The following is a 17,403-nucleotide window of genomic DNA, read 5'->3' as shown; positions in this document are numbered from 1 at the left end:
TGTGTGCTCATGAATCCTCTCATTATAACACACGAATTGTAGACATTATGAAAGATTCATTATGCATATATTTATTGTGTTATAACAGAGATTTGTGAGATTGCGATGAACTGAGATGTCTTTTAGAGATTATAAATGCAGCGCTCTTTGCTGGCATTCTGCCATGCCAAACCATGCACGCTGCTTGCTTTAGTTAAAAATAACAGTGTTCTGTGAATGTTGATGCTTTAATAACAAATACTTATTGGGAGCGTGTATGCTGGAATTTCATGAATTTCATGGAGAAAAAAGTAACGTAACTTGTAATGTAACTAATTACTAATTGCTTTTGAAATAAAGTAATCAGAACAGTAACGTGATTACTTTTAAAAGGAGTAATCAGTAATCAGTAATTTGATTACATTTTCAGAGTAACTTGCCCAACACTGGTTATAATGCAGTGCAGATCAGCAAAGCATCCAGAGTAGGTTTTCAGCCTTTTCCTGTTTCCTGTGATGCAGGGCTGATCACCAGCAGTCAGACTCTGGCCTACGCTATCAGTAAGTTTATCAGCGGAGTGCTTTCGGACCAGATCAGCGCTCGCTGGCTCTTCTCCATCGGGCTCTTCATTGTGGGTGCCATAAACATCGCCTTTTCCTGGTCGTCCACTGTCATGCTGTTTACCGTGCTTTGGTTTGTGAACGGGTTCGGTCAGGGTTTCGGCTGGCCACCATGTGGAAAGGTGCTTCGGAAGGTAAGGCTGACCCTTTACCTTTAAATCCATCAATATGCACCTGTCCTCCAAACATTATAATACTTTCTTGTTTGCCGTCAGCATTCAGCAAATACGCATTTATATCATTTAAAGGGGTCATATGGTGCTTTTTTTAAAGATCATTATTTTGTGTATTTGGTGTAACAGAATATGTTGACATGCTTTAATGTTCAAAAAACACATTATTTTTCAAATACTGTACATTATTGTAGGTCCTCTATGCCCCGCCTCTCTCAAACGCTTCGTTTTCTACAAAGTCCCTCCTTCCGACAAGCGCAGTCTGCTCTGATTGGCCAGCTGACCCAGTGCATTGTGATTGGCCGAACACTGCAAGCACTCGTCGGAAATGTAACGCCCCTTACCATAATCGCGAGCTTCATCTTTCAAAATAAATGTAAAGACAGTAATTAATGTCATTAGTTTTACCATCAGTTCAAGCCTGAAAGGGGAACAGAGTCGCGTGACAGACACAGTGATGATGCAGTACACAAGCCGCGGTTAAGACAGCTGACTCTACTGTGATGTGACGCTGTCTCTCTCTCTCTCTCTCACACACACACACACACACACGACGCGTTACTCTGCGCTGCGCAAAACTCCGCATTTGAACAGTCAATAGCAAATACTTAAACTAATAACTAAACAGTAGCTGATTCAGAAGCGCCAGATTGTCATAGCAAAGTCAGAGTTGCCTCCTCTCCTAGGTTCATGAAACGGTCGTCCATAAAATGCATTGCTGTTCTGTTGTAAGTGATCTTAAAGATTCCTAAATGCATCTACTTTCGGAAGGCCAAATAAAGTGCTTTTGCTTTCGCCTAGAAATACACAGCGTCTCCCTGACATGGCTGCTTCAACAGTAACTGCGGTTACTGAAACCACGCCTTCTTTCTTTGCTGAACATTTGGGCGGCTTTATGCTAATATTTCCACATAGTGAGGTAGATATGTGGGGGCGTGTTAGAACGAGCCGTTTTAGGGGGGCGTGGCAGAGTCTTAACTTTGATAAAGAATATCTCTTTGGTTTTGAGACTTTAGTCTTTGCTACATCAGGGATCTTATCTATGCACAATCAGCTTGTAACACTCCAAAGAGAAAGGAAAACTTGAAATCGCTTCATATGACCCATTAAATCCATCAATATGTACCTGTCTTACAGTATTGGCAGTGTGTCCGGAATAGTTGGAAATTCTAACTGCTGACCTCAAGGCTCATGCAGATGGATTGCAGCATGTATTCTAGATGCAACAGCTGATGCCGGCCACATACTTGTGGAGTCAAGCTGGGAGCATTACCATACACTTAAATTTAATTAAAGCAACCAGCAGCAGTTATCTGTGCCTGACCAACCTGGAAGCACTTGTTGGTCTGCAATAAAATTAATGTCATTGAGTATTACATAAATTTCAGTGGATGATCAAATGCATAATGGTCATTAACAGGCATTGCTCTTGAATTTAAGTTGCCTTTAAGGAAATAAATGTTTCAGTATTATTGTATTATTTACCTAGATTTGTGGACATTTTGTAGTCATTTTAGGTTAAAAATAAATAAATAATAAAATTATTATTGTAGACTACACCAAACCCTACCCCTAATAGAAAACGTACATTTTTAATATAAATTTTTTTTTTAATATAAAAATTTTATTTTTTATTTTTTCTCACTTTAAGAATATCCCAAAAGGAGGTTTTATTTGCTTTATCCAACATTTTTAAGTAATTTTGACCTCAAAGCTAAACTGTAGCTAAATTGACCATGCACCCTGGGTTTTATAAAGAAACTGGAAGGCTTTTCTAGAAATCTAACTTTTAAATACTAGTAAATAACAGTAAATAATCATTTGAATAGCTGTTATTCTGTATTGGCATTGTGTTATTGGTTTTCCATGAAAAGTGTTATTAAAATGTCCTTGTACTGGCCTTTTTTCAGTGGTTTGAACCGTCTCAGTTTGGGACATGGTGGGCCATCCTGTGCTGCAGTATGAACCTGGCAGGTAGTCTGGGACCCATCATCACTACAGTGTTGGTTCAGTACTATAATTGGAGAATCATCATGTCCATGTCTGGGGTGATCTGCATGACTATCTCTGTCGTTTGCCTTCTGACGGTGAAGAACGAACCCAGTGATGTGGGGTTGCCCAACATTGAGCCTGGTGCTAAAAAGGGCAAAGGGAAAAAGGGAGGTAAGAAAGCAGTGTATCATCTGGTGTTTATTAGTCTATGGAGAGAGAAACATATTTTTGAAAATTCAGATTTGCCATCACAGTAATACATTACATTTTGGAATATATTCAAATAGAAAATTGTGTCAATCCACTCAGTCTCCACTCTTTTTCCAGGCCCTAATGATGAAAGCAGTCTAAAAGAGTTCCTGCTGTCTCCTTATCTTTGGGTGCTGTCTGTGGGCTACCTGGTTGTGTTTGGGGTAAAGATCGCCTGCACTGACTGGGGTCAGCTGTTCCTCATGCAGGAAAAAGGCCAGTCTGCTATGATGGGTGAGTTTGGTACTTTATCTCTGTTTATGCTGAAGTCTTCTGTGTTGTTTATGGCCTGTGTTAGGATGCTAATGTGCTTGCGTGTTTTCTACAGGCAGCTCGTACATGAGTGCCCTGGAAGTTGGTGGGTTTTTTGGCAGCATTGGAGCTGGTTATCTGTCTGACAGGGCTGTGGCTAGGGTGGGTTCAGTTTAAAGTAAAATACATTAAAGGAATAGTTCATGCAAAAATGACAATTTGCTGAAAATGTACTCACCCTCAGGTCATCCAAGATGTATATGAGTTTGTTTCTTCATCAGAACAAATTTGGAGAAATTTAGCATTACATCACTTGCTCACCACAGGATCCTCTGCAAGTGAATGGGTGCCGTCAGAATAGAGTCCAAACTGCTGATAAAAACATCACAATAATCCACAAGTAATCCACACGACTCCAGTCCAGTCTTGTGAAGTGAAAAGCTGCATTTTGTAATAGATAAATCTGTTCAGATGAAGAAACAAACTCATCTACATTTTGGATGGCCTGAGGGTGAGTGCATTTTCAGCTAATCTTCATACTTGCATATGGGTGAACTATTCCTTTAATTTGGGATACACGATCACCCTTAATTGCTATATTGGTGCATCTTCATTATTGGATAAATTAGTTATTTATGAATAGAGATCATGTCATCTGTTTAACAGTGACTTCCTGTTTTACAGCAAGGGCTGGGTACCTATGGTAATCCTCGCCATGGGCTACTCCTGATGATGATGTCAGGCATGGCTGTATCCATGTACCTGTTCCGGGTTACCATCACACCAGAGACCCCAGAGGTGATTTTTTTTAATCTAAAAATTATTCAGAGTTATTGAAAAATCTATTTGAGCATCAATTTTTGTTTTATTGTGTTGGTTAAATCATCGTGTGTGGTTTCTCAGGAAGCACCACTATGGGTTTTAGCACTCCATCCAATTGCAATCCTCACTGGTGTCTCAGAGAAAGAGGTATATCCAAAAATTCACCACAATGAGAAATGAGATTTGAACTAATTAGCCATCTTCAGTGTCTTTTTTTCTGTTCTGCAGCTTTGGATTTTGATTCTTGGTGCTGCATTTGGATTTTCCTCCTATGGACCAATTGCCTTGTTTGGGGTAATTGCGAGTGAAAGCGCCCCCTCCAATTACTGTGGGACATCACATGCCATTGTAGCTCTGATGGCAAATGGTAAATCTGCAGAAATTGTTTTATGACAAAATGCATTAAAGGGGTCATATGATGCTTTTTTAAAGATCATTATTTTGTGTATTTGGTGTAACAGAATATGTTGACATGCTTTAATGTTCAAAAAATGCGTGCACATTTGGGCCGCATTGTGCTAATATTTCCACATAGTGAGGTAGATATGTGGGGGCGTGTTAGAACGAGCCGTTTTAGGGGGGCGTGGCAGAGTCTTAACTTTGATAAAGAATATCTCTTTGGTTTTGAGACTTTAGTCTTTGCAACTTCAGGGATCTTATCTATGCACAATCAGCTTGTAACACTCCAAAGAGAAGCTTGAAATCGCATCATATGACCCCTTTAAGATAAAATGCTCCATATAACCATAAATTCCCAATTATTTTTTCTTTTAGTTGGTGCATTCATTGCTGGCCTGCCATTCAGCACCATTGCCAAACGGTACAGTTGGGACACGGCATTCTGGGTAGCAGAGGTCTCCTGTGCTGTAACAACAGTTTGTTTCTTCTTTGTGCGTAATATGCGGACAAAAATGGGCCACGTGCCTAAAAAGATGGACTAATCCTCTTAATAAATATGAGCTGTGACGAGTGGGGCGGGGCGGTGAGTGGTGCAGGTGTCGCTCATTATCAATTACTCCACCGGCCTCGCTCCGTTCCCACGGCTCTCGGCCCCGCCCCACTCGTCACATGATCCAATCAGAGAGCCCTGCCAATGTGACAGTACTCGGTTAGGACATCTGTACTTAAAGGGATAGTCCACCCAAAAATAAAACATTCTGTCATTATTTACTCACCTTCATGTCATTCTAAATTTGTGGAACACAAAATAATATATTTTGAAGAATTTTGATAGCCAGTTTTGGTTCCCATTGTATTGTTGGTCCATACTAAGAAAGTTTGGAACAACATGAGGGTGAGTAAATAACTGATTTTTCATTTTTCGATGGACTAGCCCTTTAAGGAACTGTTTTAATGTCAGTGATACTGTTGTAAAAATGTATATTTTTAACTTGCATTTAAATTACCTTCAGTATCACATTAATTGTTTTTTGTCAGCAACATTCACACACTTCACAGATAAAGTGTATCTGCTGTACATCTCTCAGAAGAACAGAATTTGTATTACTGTAAGAACAGAAATGTTTACACACTTAAATATATAAGTTGTTTACTTTCTTAGTACATATTAACATGAATTGTTTTTACATGAATGTTGTTTCACTTACCACAAGCTTTTTAAGCTTGTTCATTTTTTGAAGTAACAGCTTTAAAGCTTGAGTTATGTGATGAATTGAAGATCATCTCTTTCCAGTGTACAGACTGTCTTACATAGACACATATTGTTCTTTTGCACTTTAGATATCTGTACTTTTGCCTTCAGTATTACAGCAAAAATTTTATTTTTTCTGAATATGTACCCACTAATTTAATGCAAACAGCAGCATACTTTATGTATAAAGGTGTAAAAATGTAGTATAAAAGTTTATTGTAACTAAGTTGTTTCTTATGTGTCATTTCACATCATTTTTAACATTGGTCTTGGTAATATGTTTCCTGTCTTATTTTATTTATTTTCGTGAGCTTAACTTATCTTATTCATGTTATAGTTTTAGTATAGTTTTACAAACATTGTGTTGTGAAATATATTGTTATAAATATCTAAGGTTTATTAAATTAAAAATTAGGGGTAATTTCTGGTATACTGGGTCACTTTTTACCACTGTGATGATAAAAATGGCACAATTATCTTGAATTAATTAATTAATATATATGTATATCAGCCTCTTATGCTCAGCAAGGCTGCATTTATTTGATAAAAATCCAGTAAAACAGTAATATTGTAAAAATTGCATTATTACAATTTAAAATAACTTCTATTTTAAAATGTTATTTATTCCTGTGATGCAAAGCTGAATTTTCAGCTATCATGACTCAGAATGACTTCAGTGTCACATGATCCTTCAGAAATCATTCTAATATGCTGATTTGCTACTAAAGAAACAAGAAACAACTGCTGAAAACAGTTGTGCTGCTTAATATTTTTTGTGGAAATTTATTTTGTTCTCTCCAGGATACTTTTGACTGAATAGAAAGTTCAAAATAATAGCATTTATTTGAAATAGAAATCACTTGTAACATTATAAAATTCTTTACTGGCGTATTTTTAAAAGTGTAAAACAGGTAAACAATGACACATGTTTTTATTTTGGGGGACTAATTCTCTAAATTTACCTCACGTTTCTACACGAGAGCCGCACGCACTCCAGTCCTGCAGGCGGCGGCCGTGAACCACTGAGCGCAAAGACGGCACGCGCTGCACCAGACGAAGTGCACGCGGACAAAGCGGACGTGTGCGTGCGCGACTTCCTTTCTCTTCCGCAGCTCGCGACGCCTCAGCATGGTGAGTGCTCGAACGACTACACAATGTTAGAAAAGATCACTTCTTACCCACTTCTCACGTGTAATAGCCGTATTATAACAACGGCTTCCTACGTTTTTAAGCACGATGAATAATATAATATAGCTTTAGTGGGCCATTTCAGCGTATGCGTATGATAATTTTGTATGAAGTGTTTGCGCATCGTGCGCGAGGCCTGAACACGCGCACCGCATTACCACACATTGATTTATTAAAACTATGTAGTTATTAAAATACGCATTTATTTATGCATGTGATTGAAATGAGTTTTCTGTAACTGTCTAGCCGCCCAAGGATAGTAAGCAGAAGAAAGATGCGGGCAAGTCCAAAAAGGACAAGGATCCCGTTAACAAATCCGGAGGCATTTTGGCAGAAAAGTGGTGAAATTCTGTAAGCTGTTCACAAAAATGCTAGAAATTCTGCACGTGTGTTTTGAAGAAAAAAGTGAACCTAGCACACATTGCATTCTCTAATGCAGGTCAAAATCAGCACATTCAGAGATGTCTTGAGTTTTATTATGAATCCATTATGGAGTGACATTTCGCGTTTGTTGTTGTCAGGTCTGATCAAGCTGGTGTCCAAGCATAGAGCTCAGGTGATCTACACCAGAAACACCAAGGGCACAGATGAGGTAGCTCCAGAGAAGGAGGCATAATATGGTGATTATCAATTTGGAATATCTCATTTTCATATTTGATGCCCTCTGTCAGCTAATGTCGTTTCATCTACTGGTCTCCTATATTGATTGTTTATTCATCTCCCTTTCAGATTGCACCTTGGCTTGAGTTATGGACTTTTGTATAGGTAAATAAACAACCACAAAATGAAACTTGCGTTTGTGCATTTCTTCAACAAAGTGAATATGTACCTACATTGTAAGTGTTTGTACTAGTAGGAATCATTATGCACAATTTTGCGAATGTATATCGTGGTTTATTACAGTAGGATGTTATGAATCTGGGGTTTAAGTAACTAAACCAAGCTTCATTTCTCCCAATTAAAACATAGACCAGATCATAATCTGAAATGCATTGCTTTTCTGTGAAGTTTTCAAGACAAAAAATTGGTTATGGTGGTGTATTAAAATGGTAATTTTAGACAAGTAGGCCATTCTCAAATTGTGTTATGCTATACATATTTGCCATAACTTAAACATTTTTCATCTGTATGGTGTTTTTTTTGTAACAAAGTACAAATAAGAGGAACATGGCATGTTTTAATCAAAGCAAGATTATTTTTGCAAATATATCACTTTGATAAACATCTTCAAATCAGCACCTACCATCATTGAAGCTCAGTGTGCTAAAGTTCAGCTGATTTTAGCACAAAGTACTTGATGTGAAACTGAGGCACAATAGAAGTGACACCATATTTTCATGTTGCCTCATATTTTAATAAGGCTTAAAAGGCAGCAAGACATTAGGAAATGGTGAGGTGATACCCAGTGTATGAGACCGAACAAATAACAAGGATCTTTCATTTCATCTACAAAACTGGGGATTTGACATTTGCATTAAGGTCCAACACTAATGCATCAACAAAGTCTTCAATAGTAGGGGTTTTCTGTAGCATTCCTGAGAATCAAAGATATGAGTCTGTGAATATTTACTCTTAAGACTGACAGTTATCGAGGTCTTACAGAAAATTTAATTCGGAGTGGTGTTTTTACCTTGGACCATCAGCACAGGCTCTTTACTGCCTCCATGAGCAAGCATCTCTCTGCGATAACGCTCTCCCATCACTCTGCAAATGACAGTTCATCTCCTTTACTTTTTAAATAGAACAGACACCTTATACAACTACAGATATTTTGTATGTGTTGTTAGTGAACACCAGTCACTATAAAAAAAATTTTTTTTTTACATTTATTAAATGTAAACAGAATTAAAAATAAGTATTTCCAGTTGCCATGAGTACCAGTTTGATGTACATTATTTGTGCACTCAGCATCCATCATTATATATATATATATATATATATATATATTATGCATATGGTAAAAGTGTTCTAAATGGCACGAGGAGTTGAAATCTCCATACTGACCTGCTGAAGGGGTCCTGTAGAAAGCACTGCCTCCACACCATCGAGGCTACCGCCCTGGACATGAGGTAAGAGTAATATTTTGCACCATAGCCAACCAGGTGACTAAATCTCAGCTGCCAAGCCTACATCAGAGAAAATGTAAGAAGCATTTTATTTTTTAAATCATAGGTTATGAAACAAAAAAAATATATGCAATAATTAGACAAAATGTGCAGAATCTGAGATGTGTCCGTGATGCTACCACTCACTGTGTCATGAACATACGGTAACCCGTAAAATTTCTCCTGTACTTCTCTGAGGATGTCAGTGGTTGATCTGTATTGAGGTTTTCCATGATAAACCTGGTCCAAAGCTGCATAGAAAATCTGTAAAGAGAAGCATTGCACCATCCAAAAAACAAATTAATCACTAGAAGACTTAATATATAAAGCCTACTGTAACATATTTGTTACACACGTTTTAAGGCCTGTTAATTATCAACATAATCAAAACTTTGATGAAAAACCCTTTCTATCTACTACACGCCTTCTGTCGTCTGATTGATAGTTTTTTTACAAAGTAAAAGGCTTTTCAGTTGTGGTCAAAATTTTACAAACACTTTGCAGTAACAAATTATATTAAATAATCATATTAATTTTTTTACCAAAATAAGAGGGATCATACAAAATGCATGTTATTTTTTTTATTTAGTACTGACTTGAATAAGATATTTCTCATAAAAGACGTTTACATATAGTCCACAAGAGAAAATCATAGTTGAACTTATAAAAAAATTACCCCGTTCAAAAGTTTACATGCGCTTGATTTTTAATACTGCATTGTTTCCTGGATGATCCAAAGCTGTTTTTTTGTTTTGTGATGGTTGTTCATGAGTCCCTTGTCCTGAACAGTTAAACTGCCCGCTGTTCTTCAGAAAAATCCTTCAGGTCCCACAAATTCTTTGGTTTTTCAGCATTTGAACACTTTCTAACAATGATGAATGACGACTAAGTGACTCATACGCAACTATTACAAAAGTTTCAAATGCTCACTGATGCTCCAGAAGGAAACATTAGGTAAAACAATTAACATTTTGCAGATACTACAAAGTGTATGTAAAATTTTGACCACAACTGTAGTTTAGTTTTCAGGTCTCGGTTCACGAGTCAAATCTTTCCACACTCTTTTGAAGTAAATTGAATGTTGTTTTAAATATTTCAAGATGAACATTCCCTTGACTAAAGCAACCTAGGTTTACAAGATTATCCATAAACCACTTTTTGGAAAAATCACGTTTTCATGATTCCAAATATGTTACATCAGGTTTTTGAGGAAAATGTATGTGTTTATCTCTCATCACTGTATTGCATTGCATTGTTTTGTTCCCCAAAATAAAAACTACTTATATTTGATCAAGAACTAAGCATTTAAATATATATTCTTACTAAAACATATTATTGGGAGATGCTAAGTGATATTGATCTCTCTATGCATTCTATGTAAGTAGTCTGCTAAATTATTATAAAATCTCTCTGAATTACATTACAGGCTATCAGAATTTAATATTTATTTTTGGCCATATAAATATCAGCAACTAAATAAAATGTAGATGTTTTGTTCCTCCTTAAGTGTCCCATATCATACTATATGTGCCATAAAAGCCTGATGTATCTACTCAACTATAGTTCACATCCCACAATTACTCCCGACTCATTAAAGCGGACTTTATTCATACCAGCACAATAGATCTCCATCACAGAGCAGTGATATCTGTTTTTAGTACCTGTAGCTGAGTATCAGCAGCACTACAAGCCCTCTTAGACTCACATAAACGGGACACTAGGTTCTCCGGAAGAGGCTGGAGAGAACAAAAGACAGATGTTACATCAACATGCAGTTCTTCTGATGGGGTTCAGATACACAGACGATGATCTCTGAAGCAGGCATGTGCACAAACATACCTCTCCAGTCTGATAATGTCGTGCAAACTGGCTCAAAACTCGATAATCTGAGGCAAAATACTCCATCAGAATGGAAGGGACTTCAGCAAAGTCTGTGGAGCACCTGGTTCCTTTATAGATACATAAATCAAATTCAGATCAGTTATTTGTCATGTAAATTCTATTTATGTGTAAACACAAAATAACCCTGAATATTCATTCAACTCTGACCTGTGACGTGCTGATAGTGTGTCCTGCCTAACATGGAGTGCATGGCATGTCCCATCTCATGGAAGAGGTTCTCCACCATAGAGGGGGTGAGCAGAGATGGGGTTCTGCCACTGGGTGGAGGTAAACTCAGCATCAGCACCACAACAGGCAGCTGGTAAACACCATCTTCCCTCAGCCGCCCACCACGGATGGTGAAGTGACAGTCCTGCCATATATGGAAATAGTAATTTGAATGTACTTATAAAGCAAAATATTTGTTTTAATTTTTCTGAAATATATATATAAATATAAAAACTACATATGTACACACACTACGATAGCTTGGGGATTTTTTTAATGTTCTTGAAAGAAATCACTTATATATGGAAGCCTGTTTCTGCTACTGAATTTAAAAAACTGGGACTTTTTATATCACAATTCGAACTTTATATCTTGCAATTCTGAGGAAAAAAGTCTGAACTGCGAGATATATACTCAGAATTGCGAGACATAAACGTGCACTTCAGAGAAAAAAAAGCTGAGTATATGTCTCACAATTCTGACATTTTTTTCTCAGAATTGCAAGTTATAAAGTCCGTATTGCAATAAAAAAAATGTCTGAATTGTGAGATAAAAAGTCACAATTTCCTTTTTTTATTCCGTGGCAGAAACAGGCTTCCATTACTTATAAATAAATACAGTAAAACAGTAATGTTGTGAAATATTATTACATTTTAAAATAACTGTTTTCTATTGTAATATATTTTACAATGTAATTTATTCCTGTGATGCAAAGCTACATTTTCAGCATCATTACTCCAGTCTTTAGTGTCACATGATCCTTCAGAAATCATTCTGATATGCTGATTTGCTGCTCAAAAAATCTTTCTAGTTATTATCACTGCTGAAAACAGTTGTGTTTCTTAATACTTTTTGTGGAAACTGTGATGGAAAGGTCGATTTCTATTATTTAAAATATAAATCTTTTGTAACATTAGAAATGTCTTTACTGTTACTTTTGATCAATTTAATGCCTCTTTGCTGAATAAAAGTATTAATTTCTGTCCCCAAACTTTTGAAAGTCACTTGTGAGTTATGTATGTGTGTATGTTCATTAGTTTCACCAATATTATGTATATCCAATTTAATTATATATCAGCATTGTACAGAATCAGTCAAGAGCAGCCAGCTGTACCTGGTGAGGTTTATCAGGTCTGCGGAAGAAATCACAGTAGATGTATCCCAGAAGTCCCTCTGTTTCATGGACCACAGCCTGTTGGCAGCATAAGAAACAGTAAATACAGCTGCCCATCTGTTTTAATACATCTGTGAGTGATCGACGGAGAGCTGGCCTTGAAAACCGAGCAAACAAAGAGATGGAGGACAGAATCTTACAAGCTTTCGAACATCTTCACTCCACAGTTCGCCCATCTTCGGCTGCTCCGCTTGAAAATAAACCCCCAGAAGCTGCATGAAGAGACGGTTGAGTCCCTCCATGCAAGCGCCCAGAGAGAAGTACGGGCTGTAGATGCTGGGATCAATGTTAAACCTGCAGGTACATGAATGTGTATGAAGATAAACAGGAAGCAGATGGCATATCCAGAGGGATGTATACATGAAAACACCTTACATTTCGGTTCGTATGGCACTGCTGAGGTACGCATGATCCCACGGCATCACTTCCTGACATGTGTAAAACAATATTTAGGAAATCTGTCTGCATTTGTGATGCAAACGGAAAAAAAAAAGCAAAACAGCATTCACAAAACAAATCCAGAGCAAAAACATAAACATTTACAGGATTTGTTGTGTGTGTTTTCTTCTTCATCTCTTTCATCATCTTGAAGTCCCTTGATGTTCTGTATTATGACAAACAAACAGAGTAAACATTACAACACATCAAAGACTACCATTCAAAAACAGCAATTAGTGCCAAACGTACCTGTCAGAGAGTTTTTCTGTTAGCAGCTTCAAAAACTTCATCACAGTCTCTGTAAAACAAATTCGTTTACAAATTAGTTTCTCCTTCGTTTGCAGCTTTTACATAAAAGTAGCTATGAGGACTGTAGCCAGCAGTAGGCCTGTTGCAATAATCAATATATCGACTTATCGCGCAATATATGTACATGACCTCAATAATTTTTGGTGACGCAATATATTGCCCATTAAATTTACTTAAAAATGTATGTCACCATGTTTTGTACATTCCACCTGCGCCTGTGTCTTTTGCAGCTTCTCGTACATAACGTGGTGTAGTCATGAGGTGCTAGTCCAAATAAAAAAAATGCTTCTACAAACAAAGTTTCATCTGCAGATATGGCCTTGTTCAGGGATCTGTGCCTTTGTGCATACGGACATCTCACTGCTAAGTAGTGATCGTGTTTTTCAGCAATAGTGTGCACCCTTAATTTACAGAGAAAAGAAGGTCAGGGAAAAATCTGTAGATGGAAAAATCTCCATACCTGTGTCTTTTGCAGCTTCTCTTACATAACTTGGTGTAGTCATATTGCTAGTTCAAATTTTAAAAAATGCTTCTACAAAAAAAGTTTCTTCTGCAGATATGGCTTTGTTTAGGGATCTGTGCCTTTGTGCATACGGACATCTGACTGCTGAGTAGTGATTGTGTTTTTCAGCAATAGTGTGCACCCTTAATTTACAGAGAAAGAAGGTCCGGGGAAAATCTGTAGATGGAAAAATCTCCATACAAGTTTTTTTTTTTGCATTTTCTTTTTTTCTAATTTGTTACTTTGCACTTTTTGTTAGAAAATGTTTATTTACTATTTATTCAGGTTTTTTAAGGTATATCTAACATTTTGACACTTAATTTCCATGATCTAAATATTCTTAAAAATTTAAAGTTTGTTGTCATTTGGAAGTGTGTAGGCCTTCTTGCATTATTATGCTGTTACATTATGATTATATATTCAGTGGCATAAAATGGTCTTTAAAATGACAATAATATCGCTTATCGCAATTATATCTGGGGCAATATATCGCACAACAAAAAGTTGTTACCGTGACAGGCCTAGCCAGCAGATGACGCTCTGATTATTTTACCTGGGGTTTTAGCCATTGTTCCTTTCAAAGCCCTGTGTGAAAACGATTCATAGCCCACTAATGTTGCCAGCTCATGTCTACAAGCCAAAAGCTCATCCAGACAAAGCAAGAGACTAGTGTTGGGGTACAGAAAGATTTTATACGCAGCTTCCCGCACCTACCAGAGGGAAGAAAAAAAGGCGCTTACGGAACATGCAAATGAAAGCGAACCTTGCTAAAAAAGCTTGCGTAAACAGCCAACAGCATATCACACCACAGGGACGTGATGGATTTATGTACACCTTTAAGCTCAAGCAACAATCAAAGAGATGGTAACTACATAAACAGAATCATTTGATCACACGCACCAAGTCATTAGGAGAGTCAGCATGCAACCCGCCGATCTGAACACGGTTCCCATCTATGGAAAAGCAGTGGCGGATGTGTTCTGGTAGAACTTGCTTATCTATGGCGTTTGGGAGCTGAGAGCCATTCAGAAACTCGTGGTAAAGATCCAGAAGCTTCACATTCAGAGCGACAGCCTTACTCCTCTGAGATGATTCATAAAGAAATATATATAAAATCAGTATGATCACATTAAAAAGGGCTTGTATTTTGGGCTTAAAGGATTGTTCTCACCTTCGATTCATCCAGATGTATTCCACTGATCTCAAAATCAAACATGAAGAGCTCTGCCACTCTTCTAAACCAGCAACAGAACCATATGAAAGAAATTCAGCAAGGATGCATTAAACTGATCAAAAGTTATGATCAAAACATTTATATAGTTTCAAAAAGTTTATATTTTAAATAAATGCTGTTCTTTTGAACTTTCTATTCGTCAGATAATCTTGAAAATATGTATCACTGTTGTATATTAATGTATATTAAGCAGCACAACTGTTTTCAACATGGATAATAATAAGAAATATTTCTTGAGCAGCAATCAGCATATTAGAATGATTTCTGAAGGATCATGTGATGCTGAAAATTCAGCTTAAACATTACAGGAATAAATTACCTTATAAAATATATTAAAACTGAAAAGAGTTATAATATTTCACAGTATTACTGTATTTTTGATCAAGACATCGTTCAAAAACATTAACAAATCTTACCGATTCCAAACGTTTGAACACATATAAACAGTTTTTAGTCTACAGTCGTTTCAGATATTCATCTTCTCCTGTTCAACTTCACATTTAAATTTAATAGGATTTTTTTTAAGTTCACCTGCCTTGTGTCTGAGTCCAGTGTGGCCAGAACAGCCTCGTTTCCCAGCAAATTCTTCAGGCTCTGACACAAATCGACGTTTGTATTGAGTCTGTAATATACACAAAAATAAAAATAAAACACAAATACTGTTTAACAGTACTGCCAGAACAACCAGATGACAGATACACACATTTCCACAAGAGTTCCAATTTCAACGCAGGTCCTTTCTGCTGCCTCCCGGAACGCAGCATCTGGATGAGCCACTTTGATGAAATCTGCCTGCAAATGAAACACTTGTGAGATTTAACAGACCCCTAACAAGAATCACAGTTGATGTTACGCCAACTTAATTAAATTTACCAGGTCTGCAACTCTGCATAAGCTGTCAGACAGCTGATCAAATGTTTCCACAGTGACAGCACCAGGAGGATGTGTGCAAGCCTTGTGGACCAGAAACTCTGCCTCCCTGAGAGCCTGATGCTGAGCCATCTGGAAACCGGCAGGACCGCTGAGCTCTGGTACTCCAAACAGACCCTGAGAACAGAGAGGAGAGAGACTGACTTTTATTTTGCACAGCAAAACAAAGCCTTTCCAGAATGTTTGAACATCCCCCATTAATGTATTTTCGTAAAGCAAAGAATTTAAAGAGCTTTTTCGTTAAGTCTGATGCATGTACAAGCCCCTTTAAGTCTCTATTATTTGTAATTCCTCCGGGTAACTACAAATGTGGAAATTGCACTCAATGTCAATATACCAGGAGATTGAAATATTTTTCACATCTTAGAACAGGCAAAGATATGTTTATAAAAAATGTCATGACTTGCAATTCATGTAACGTCATTTATGCTATACGCTGTCCATGTGGAATGCTGTATGTTGGTGAAACATCAAGAGAATTAAGAGCTTGTATATGTGAACACCGTAGTGCCATAAGTCGTGGAGACATGAGTAACCCAATAGCAAAACATTTTAAAGAATATTCACATTCTATTTGTGAGGTTTTTTTTATTTTGGCATTGAACAAGTGTGTTCAGCAGGTCGGGGAGGAGATATTGTTGTGAAACGTAAATCCAGGGAGACTTTTTGGATTTTTACTTTAGAAACATTATTTCCCAAAGATCTCAATCAAGAAATTGGTTATGGTATGTTCTACTGATCTTTTTTTTTTCTTTTTCAATCTTGTTTGGAAGCCACTCCCCTAATTGGCAAAGTAGCACATTTGTTACTGCTGGTCTTGATGTCTGATGAAGGCCTGGATAATGGCCAAACGTCACATGTATTTTAACCAATAAAGTTGAAATTCTTCAAAAAGAACACAAAGAATGGCCTTCTCAGCTGCCATAGTTGCAACTCTTGCGTCATCAGAACAGGGTGTTCAACGCACCACCGTTTCCATTTAAAAAACGTTTTGCACCGTTTTGTCAGGGCTGAACGCAGCCCTGATTTGCCATTTAAGATACTCACATCGACTAATAACATGTAAATGTGAATGATTTCATATGTGTGCATATTCATCTGTCATATTAAATGAATAAAGTATAAGAAATAGACCAGTCATAGATATCAAAGTTGTTAGCATTGCATTTAAATCCTTGCACATAATAAAAACTCTCAGATCCATTGAAATACAATCTGAAATGTTCTTGGAAGAAACTGAAAAAGCAAATCTTCAAATACATTTTGTCAAATGATTACTCACCATACCAAAGAAATGTGATTTTAGCTATAAAATGTCTTATTTTGACGTAAAATAACAAAGACGTGTTAATTACTTTTGAAAAGTACATAAACGACATACAGCTGAATAAATGTGTTTTTACCTGGATCCTAAATTAACTAGATTTATTTCAAACCATTGAAACTAATTCCTAGACAGCTAGTCATGAAAAAAGTAGAAAAAAGTGTGAATTATGCACAAAAATCTAAATATAGACTAACTAAAAGTTCTATAGCATTAACATGTAAAATTTTTGGGCACATAATACCATTTTTATATACTACTGCAGTTTTATATATATATTCTGTTCTGTTTTCTCTCATTTTATTTTAGAGCTATAGTAAAACTGAAAGTTTTCATTTTATATATATATATA

At 36.8% G+C, this 17,403-nt stretch overlaps 2 protein-coding genes and 2 long non-coding RNA genes across 4 annotated transcripts in view; 3 read left to right on the top strand and 1 right to left on the bottom strand.

The window, feature by feature from the left end:
* LOC107743433 (glucose-6-phosphate translocase-like) overlaps positions 1-5,269 on the top strand; it is a 7,634-nt gene extending 2,365 nt beyond the window's left edge. The window contains exons 3-11 of the mRNA XM_016556664.1: positions 501-733; positions 2,683-2,935; positions 3,092-3,247; positions 3,342-3,427; positions 3,950-4,063; positions 4,169-4,234; positions 4,316-4,454; positions 4,862-5,042; positions 5,156-5,269. Of these exons, the coding sequence (XP_016412150.1) occupies positions 501-733; positions 2,683-2,935; positions 3,092-3,247; positions 3,342-3,427; positions 3,950-4,063; positions 4,169-4,234; positions 4,316-4,454; positions 4,862-5,028 (1,214 nt within the window). The 3' untranslated portion in view covers positions 5,029-5,042; positions 5,156-5,269. The remainder of the gene's footprint in view (positions 1-500; positions 734-2,682; positions 2,936-3,091; positions 3,248-3,341; positions 3,428-3,949; positions 4,064-4,168; positions 4,235-4,315; positions 4,455-4,861; positions 5,043-5,155) is intronic.
* A 1,500-nt stretch (positions 5,270-6,769) lies between these two features.
* LOC107743486 (uncharacterized) lies at positions 6,770-7,251 on the top strand. Its single transcript, XR_001640406.1, has 2 exons — positions 6,770-6,869; positions 7,173-7,251. It is a non-coding gene; the product is annotated as an uncharacterized LOC107743486 (long non-coding RNA).
* A 164-nt stretch (positions 7,252-7,415) lies between these two features.
* Positions 7,416-7,716, top strand: LOC107743487 (uncharacterized). Its single transcript, XR_001640407.1, has 2 exons — positions 7,416-7,546; positions 7,656-7,716. It is a non-coding gene; the product is annotated as an uncharacterized LOC107743487 (long non-coding RNA).
* Positions 7,717-8,241: 525 nt separating this feature from the next.
* Positions 8,242-16,171, bottom strand: LOC107743467 (mitochondrial intermediate peptidase-like). Its single transcript, XM_016556687.1, has 19 exons — positions 16,163-16,171; positions 15,671-15,844; positions 15,501-15,589; positions 15,333-15,419; positions 14,735-14,798; positions 14,464-14,646; positions 14,117-14,273; positions 13,002-13,050; positions 12,858-12,918; positions 12,690-12,742; positions 12,455-12,608; positions 12,255-12,332; positions 11,081-11,285; positions 10,871-10,980; positions 10,693-10,767; positions 9,179-9,295; positions 8,931-9,052; positions 8,557-8,630; positions 8,242-8,461 (listed from the first exon to the last, which is right to left on the bottom strand). Exons 1-19 carry the CDS (start codon positions 16,169-16,171, stop codon positions 8,373-8,375), a joined length of 1,950 nt encoding a protein of 649 aa, XP_016412173.1. The 3' UTR covers positions 8,242-8,372.
* Positions 16,172-17,403: the final 1,232 nt, after the last annotated feature.

The sequence above is a fragment of the Sinocyclocheilus rhinocerous genome, unplaced genomic scaffold (genome assembly GCF_001515625.1).
Source record: "Sinocyclocheilus rhinocerous isolate Xijiao unplaced genomic scaffold, SAMN03320098_v1.1 scaffold106, whole genome shotgun sequence".
Taxonomy (NCBI): domain Eukaryota; kingdom Metazoa; phylum Chordata; class Actinopteri; order Cypriniformes; family Cyprinidae; genus Sinocyclocheilus; species Sinocyclocheilus rhinocerous.
This window is presented reverse-complemented; position numbering and strand designations above follow the sequence as displayed.